The sequence below is a fragment of the Phalangium opilio genome, unplaced genomic scaffold, assembly GCF_054372755.1.
Source record: "Phalangium opilio isolate 3A_F unplaced genomic scaffold, DU_Popi_V2 ptg000053l_1, whole genome shotgun sequence".
NCBI classification, from domain to species: Eukaryota; Metazoa; Arthropoda; class Arachnida; order Opiliones; family Phalangiidae; genus Phalangium; species Phalangium opilio.
The window spans coordinates 114728-122715 of record NW_028324172.1 but is presented as its reverse complement, the minus strand read 5'-3'; the positions used below and the strand labels follow the sequence as shown (position 1 = coordinate 122715).

The 7988-nt window shown below is 36.3% G+C and overlaps 1 protein-coding gene across 1 annotated transcript; it reads right to left on the bottom strand.

Annotated features, from left to right (window-relative positions):
- Window positions 1-339: 339 nt before the first annotated feature.
- On the bottom strand, window positions 340-6253 carry LOC149672218 (zinc finger MYM-type protein 1-like). Its single transcript, XM_089840123.1, has 3 exons — window positions 6171-6253; window positions 5098-5158; window positions 340-1005 (listed from the first exon to the last, which is right to left on the bottom strand). Exons 1-3 carry the CDS (start codon window positions 6251-6253, stop codon window positions 340-342), a joined length of 810 nt encoding a protein of 269 aa, XP_089696249.1.
- Between the last annotated feature and the right edge of the window lie 1735 nt (window positions 6254-7988).

Sequence of the window (7988 nt, the reverse complement as noted above, 5' to 3'; positions counted from 1 at the left end):
TCGAATTGAAGTTTCAAATTCATACAGTGTGTAAAAACAGACAGATAAGGACAGTTTTTCTCAGGGACGTTCCGAAGGGACTAGGTTTTTTGGAAGAGCCCACTTAAATTTGCCAACTAGAAACCAAGGCAAGGAATATAAGGAACAGCATGGCCATCTAATTTTGAAACATTTTCTTATGCTCCGTTAAACAACCCTGACATGTAACTGGCAAAGTCGTACGATTGAAAAGCCAAATTTGATGTGTCAATTTCGTTACTCTGAAGACTTTTTATAATGTCTTTTGCTGTTCCCATTCCAGTTTTGTCCTTAGTTTCAAAAACTTCTAACAGTCGCTCACTAGGAATTCCGAGGTGATTTGTACTCGACGACAGACAGAACATCTTTATGAGACTTATCAGGCGTGGAATCGGCCATAACGGTAAAAAATGGGCAATCTTTTATTTCTTGTACTATTTTAATCTGTATTGCTGCTCCAACCAACTGTATAAACTCGTTCTGCGATTTTGGGCTTAGGTAGGTCACATGATAAGACCGCATAGTTGTATCGGATAACCATCGCTTCAATATAGGTTTGTGTCTCGATATTAATTGAACGAACTGATTGTAGTTGCCATTTTCATCTGATTCAGATCCTCTAAATGCCAGCCCCTGCCTTCCTAAAGTTCTTGCGACATCAGCCAATATTTTGACTATTTCTGTGTTGTGAGCTAAAACCCTCTGTTCTTCAATTTGAGCTAAACGTTTACTTTTGTCCAATAGTACATCTACGTGACCTTCTTTCAAACTGTAGTGGCAGTAATCGGACACAGCTTTTTTGTGAGAAGATGAAGAAAAATGCAGTTGAAGTTTTCCAAATTTTTGCTTGGTGCTGCTTTTCATATTTCCCCAATTTTTAACACCTTCTTGAACCCAGGCCATTTCGGATTTTTCTTTACCACTTCCGCAAACAGATGGAAATAGATAGCACACAAAACAAAATACTGCATTTTTAACTGTACTGTACTGTAAAAACTCAAATTTATTATACCACTGGGCATTAAATCTATTTTTCCATCGCTTGGAAATGTAGCTAACTTAGGCTGGTGTGGGCCTAAAGAAATTAGATAGGTAGCTCCTTTGATTATCCGTAAATGAAGTTCTGTTGTCCCTTTTTCCTAGGTCATGATGTACTATTATATCTAACTCTGACTTTGATTCTGAAGTGTCTTTAAAATAGCTAACGTTCTTCAACTCGATACTCACTAACAAACTTTCGCATCTATGATTAAGTGATTCTAAGTCATCTTTAATTGAATGGATAAAGTCTATTATCTGTATAACAGACAATTTCTCGTTGACACAAGTGGTCTCTGTTAGATAACGCAATATTGTTTTACCATGGGACACTTTTTCAATGAGATGAGAAAAATTACCAACACAGACAGTCCATTTTAATGAAATATTTAATGAATCTTCCGTGTTTTTTCTTTCAATTTCTTCAGTTTCCAAGTCACTAATTGGAATAGCTGCGATTTCACAGGGTTTTGAAGATGTACCTTCACCTAAATCTTTCTTTAAAATAGTGGATTCAGAGACTCAGTTGATAATTCTAGTTCTTTGTAAACGGTTCTAAGAATTTCCAAATCGGCACTAAGTTTAATATCTGGTAAAGGACTAGTAAGATTTGTTTCATCAAGTACTTGTGCTTTGTTTCCAATTTCAGACTGACATATAGATGACATACTTGAAGATAGCTCTGTCTTTTCTAACCCTAAACCCTTAAAGCCCTTGGTATTAGAACTACTTGGTTTTCATGAATCTTCGTGACTCTGAGGTACCTCAATATCAGTAGCTTCATTTTTTTACGTCGTTTTGCAGCGTCAAATAGATTTGAAGGTGCTCCAACCGTTTTAACTGTAACGATCTTACCATTATGACAAGCTGCATCGAGAGGTTTCCTATAGTCATTGTTAAAAACTGCTTTGCAACTCAAACATTCTACTTTAAAACGATAACTACTCCTCGAACTCATTTTAATTTAGTATGTCGCGGGTAACTTTGAGATAAGTATTAAGTAAAAGAAACTGTAACATTACTGAAACAAACAAGAAATAAAGAGCTAAAGCAATAACAAAATACAATGCCGATATGATTCACGAGATTTATGAGTGCGACGGTGCTTCTTACTCAGAAATATGGAAAAAAACCTATGCCCCCGCTTTCCCCCGCAGTGTATCTCAGCTCAGTAGTCTTTCCCCGGGGAAAAGGGCCGAAAGCCCGAAACCGTTGAAACGCGCCTACACTCGCATGATCATAAAGTAGAAAGGCCAGAGAGAATTTAGAGCAACAAAAATTCGGTTTGGGATATTTTCAGAAATCTTATTAAAACAGTTTCCCTACAAATTAAAACTACAAGAGCCCAACAGACCAGAACATAAAATTTTCGTTTTGCCAACTGAGCGTCAATTTGCCAACTCTAACAATTTTTTAACGGGGGAGCCTCCCCCCATATCCCCCAAGGGATCGCCTCTGCCTATTCTGAATGTATGATAAGTGTCAGAAATACGACACTGCTTTTAAAGCCACGAAACAGAATGAGGGATCTCATTTTAGTAAAGCGACATTTTACTCGAAATAAGCGTTCTCATCTGTTCCACTCTGAGTAATTAAAATTCTGCAAGCTCATATTGTATGAGTTCGCCTTAACTATTTGACATGGATAAGTTTTACGAGAACAGATTCTATACAATTTCATGCATGAATATCTCAGCTCCCTTTACCTCGAAACGTCGCATTTATACCCGTTTTTGTTGTAAAATTTCGAATCATAACAAATATTTGAACAACGTAATTAAAACCAAATTTCTCATTTCCATTAAAGTTATTTTCGAATTGCAAAACATGTAATATTTTCTAATTTCTGGCCCTTTGTTAGTTTCAAACTATGTCCTTTTTCGCCAAGGATTGTTTATAAATGCAGTTGGGACTTTGAAGCAAAACTCGTTTTTGTATAATATCTGTCCCATTTTGGGGAGAAACGTTACTTAGGAAACTGTCGAATTCAATCGTCCAATTTTTTAAAACTAATGGAATGAATTTTGACTAAATCTTAACTCTCTGTTAGGGAATGGTCGAAAATACATTACCCTGTATCAAAGCGCAATATGCAAGATATTTTCGTTGAAACCGCGTGAAAGTAACCGACAAATTCAAGATAATTATAAAAATGTCCTAGCTATTTCATTGTCATCATTTAACCTTAGGCTTAGCATGACAAAAAGTAGGTCTAAAATGTTTTAAAAAATTGCGTGACCTTAATTTGAGAACCAAAATTGTGAAATTGAGCGCGAGATTTGAAACTTGTAGCGCGTGATGGCACGTGGTTTAAAAATAATTAATTTTGAAACCTACAGAAAATGGCCAACTTAACTTTTCACTACGAGAAGTGAAATGCTATACCATTTCAGCCTTTACCACTGCTGTAAAGTTTGGTTGTGAAAAAAGTGTACCCCCTTGATCGCAAAATCTTGGGTCTAACTCACAAAAATTCTTTGACCTCGCAATATGAAGCTCCATAGAGATTAATATTAAGGGTTCGGAATGAGTATAAATAGAAAATCACTGACGGGATTTTCTAAATTTTATCTTAGATTTTGCATATCGATAAACAAGCTTTACCTGTTGGTAAAATTTTGGAAAGCGTTTCTATGAAACGTCGAACAAATCACGCGCCAATTTTCTTTGATTATGAGGAAGCTATCACTATTTCTAATCCAATCATAAAAGAAACTACAAGTTTACAGTTCCTAATGATCGACTGGAAAGTAAGAAATTTTAGCGTTGCTAATTATTTGGTTTGATCCGTTCATTCTAGGTAGGATATTTTTTCTTAAAATAGTTTAACCGAATTTTCCATCTGAAATATTGAAAACAAAAAACAATCGTAAGTTTTAGAGATAACCCGCAGGTTATAAAGCTAATTAAACCTTAACTTTCGTAACAAATATTAGAGATGGGCCGATACCGATATATCGGATTAGCCAAATATCGGTACCGATACCGATATATCGGTTTAACAAAATATCGGTACTGTTACCGATTTATCGGTTTACCCAAATATCGGTACTGATACCGATACCAGTTTAAACCGATATCGGTATTGGCCCATCTCTAACAAATATCATCGATGTTGCAATGAATAATCTTAAAATATGCGGTTTTGTAACGAAGTAATTTTGGTAACCACGTTTAGAAGATAGAGGTCAGGGGAGTTCCGTCAAAATGTTTACTTCTAATGACGATTACATCAAGAAGAGAAATTTCACTTCATGCCTTTGTCTGTAGGGGTTTGTGTTGCAAATCAGGGCAAAACTTAACAATTTCTCAACAAACTTAATTAAAATGAAGACTGAAGGAACAGATATTAATAAAAAAACTGTCTCAGTAGACAAAGACTAGAAAAAGTGAACGATAAGAGAAGAAAATGGAATGACCGAAGTCCCAGATATTAAAATTTTTAAGTTTAATGACATCATTATAAACATCAATTATTTAATAAAATACTTATCTTCGTTTTTTTTCACCAAAATTAAATTTGCCCAAAATATTTTATCATGAAATTTTGCAATATTGTCGAGAGAGCACGTGCGAGGACTGAATATTAACAAAAGTACCATAAAAGGGTAATTATATAATTATATTTTAAATGGACACCAGCGATATTTGAAGTGGACACTCGCATTAGTTGGAATATTTTTTCAAAATTTGTATTTATAAAAACATTGTGAGGATTGATTGTATATCGGTCCTGACTTTCACTAGTCTTACAACATCAGAACCTGATTGTATACCTATACATGTAAATAGACAAGACTTTTGCAAACAGGGTTTCCTCTACAATGTTGCGATTCTTTCTCGTATAATCGAGGCTAATCATATAGCTTTTAAACTGCCTGCTTCAAGAGAGAAAGTGTGTAGCGCTTTAAACTATTTAAGCTCTCAATCGCGACAAGTTTGAGAAAGAATAGGTAGGCTAAAGACATATTTTGTACGATTAAGGAATGGAGAAAAAATGTATGCTAAACTAAACATAGCACCTTAAAGTACCAAGCTCACTGTATCCCGCAAGTATTGAATGGGGCAGGCATTTCTCAAATTTATGTGGCACTCTTTGTAACTGAGAGAGTAAGGATGACGGTATAAACCCAAAAATTTTACCCCCCTTCTTTCCCCCCTTTCAGGGGGGTAAAATTTTTGGGTTTATACCGACATCCCTGGGGTGGGGGGAGATGGGGGGAATTGATGACGTCACGTGATGGTGTTGCGGGGGAGGAGAGGGGGGGAATTGATGACGTCACGTGATGGTGTTGGAGGGGGGGAATGGGGGTTGAATTGATGTTGTTGGCGGGAAATTTGAATTGTTGAGCCACCTGGTGGTGGTTTCCTTGATGACGTCACAGCTAATTTTTGATGACGTCAAGTGGCTGGTACCTGTAGGGATAGGCTTATGCTATTGTAGATCCTGGTAGGCTTATGCTATGGTAGATTCTGAAAAACATAGGCTTATGCTAGGTTATTCTAGGCTTATTATTATTACGAATCGAATTTTAGTCAAAAACTTTTAATGAAAACAATCAATTCCAATTAATTCGCGAATGTACGCGTCGTTATTTAAGCAAATGTAGAATAAATTATATAATTGTAGCTTACGCGTCAAGTTTTTGTCACGAACCAAGTTACAAAAATCTTCGAAAATGCTCGAAGGAACTATACACGCTGCTAGGAAATTTTTTGCACGGTCGTAATCATTGTGAGACATAGTACCACGACTTATATAATATTTTTGATATATATCATTCATGCGTTTTACAATAGCTTCGTACATGCATTTAATAACTTCGGCTTGATCATTTAAAAGCTTGAAGTGAAATCTCATAAAACTAAATTTCTCGTTCAGTTTCCCTGCTTCGGCCTTTGTTAGAGTGAATACGCTACCATCGTCGAATACTATACTCCCCTCCATAACGGTTATTTTTATTTTCAAGTTCAAGTAACGATAATTACCCCAGTCGCCAGTTTCCATAGCTGAATATATCTCCGTCCACTCCTCCATAAATTCCTTCAAAACGTCTTCCGAGTTTGTAACAATAGTCCCGTCCTTTTTTGTCAAAAGCAGGCTTGGCTCGTACCCAGTAACCCCAAACACCGCCGAGCAATCAGCCCCTAGTCTTACACGGGCGTTCACGCGGTAAACTCCTACTTTGGCGGACATTCTTACGGCAGGTCTTTACGGTTTAAAAGGTTACAACTGAATGATCTTTATTGCGTGATTTTCTTGAGAGTGCGGGGTTGATAATTAGCCTAAGGGTATATTGACTGATGCTTTTCTTTTTTTATTGCCTTTTATTGCCCACCCAATAGGACCTTAAAAGGGGGCGTGGCTAAACCATTTGTATTGTTATCAATGGAATCTGAGTGATTTATGACTCACACAAACGTGTTAAGACATTCCATCGGCTTTTTATTTATACGTAATATTTATACGTAACATCGTTCAGACTGGTCTATGGCCATAAAAAGGGGCAGAACTTGAACAAAAGAATTTATCCCCATCCGTTTTTATTTTTACTATAAAGACGTGTTTTAATGGGTTTAGGGGTATGGAATCTATTTTCGGATTTATTGCATTGTTAGTTGGTGACTCTTCCTACCACGAAACATTTAATTGTTTCCAGGTGTTTGACCCTAAGGCATTATCCTGACAAGTCTCAACATGTTATGTCTTTGTTGCGTTACCCGAATTTAAAGTAATATTTTTAAAATACCAAAATGCAAATTCAACTAGGAATACAGTTACTAGGATGAAAGTAACGGCCACTATTTTCCCAGGCTTTGAAAGAGCTTCGCGAATTAACGTCTGCTTAGTAACAGCGTCCGTTACAATCTAACCTTTCATCCCCTTATTTGGGGTATAAATAGCGTCTGATTTGGTACGGACCTCATTAGATTGTTAGACACCGCCAGGATAAGATGAATCGAGAAATTACCCGTCTAGAAACGTTTGGTGCATTTGCGAGTACGTTTGTAAAACCGTCAGAACTAGCCCGTCATGGGTTTTACTATTTAAGTTCGGGAACCGACGCTGTTAAATGCCATTTTTGTGACTTAACGCTACGAGGATGGGAACCTAACGATAATGTTTTCGAAGAGCATCAGAAATTCAAGGCAGACTGTCCATTACTTCAAGGATTACCAACAAATAACATGCCTATATTCATCCAAAACCCATTGACTAAAGACATGCCACCAAACAGAAAGTACAGAGATGTCCCTCAAGAAGAGTGGGAGAAAGAAAAAGTCATTCCGCCAACTCAACCCATACCAACAACACTTACTCCGAATGACGATATGGTACTAAGAATTAAACGCGTTAATCTCGAGAAAGCTATAATTGAAATGTTTATTCGAGAACTTTTGAGACAGGAAAGTTAGATCCTATTATTGTAATATATTCCATACCTTATTACGTTTCTAAATTATAAAAGAACCAATCAAAAAACTTGAAATGTAACTCGAAATAAATATAATTTTTTTCCTTAATTTGTTCTTTGTAATACTATTATACCTACTACAGTCTTGACAAAACCTTTTCAGTGGTTATAGTGTATGATGTTAATTAGCTTTTATCAACACATTTCGTGTTAAAAGTAAAACGTTTTTGAACATTTACATTGCCAAAGACCAAAGCGAAACACGTCATTTAAAATTTCTAAAATCCCATAGGAATACATGTGAAATTGAATAATCCACCGACACGAAATCAGTCATGTACGTGGCAATTGACTGACACGAAAAGCGTCATTTGAAGAAAAACATTTCAAATGTTTAAAGCGTTGAAATAAATTCTAACTAAATTATTCAAATCATTCCTATTTTCAGTCTTGACAGTTCCTCAAAATCATTTATGGCTTTAGGGAGGGGGTGAATGACCTCGGGTCCCCGAGATG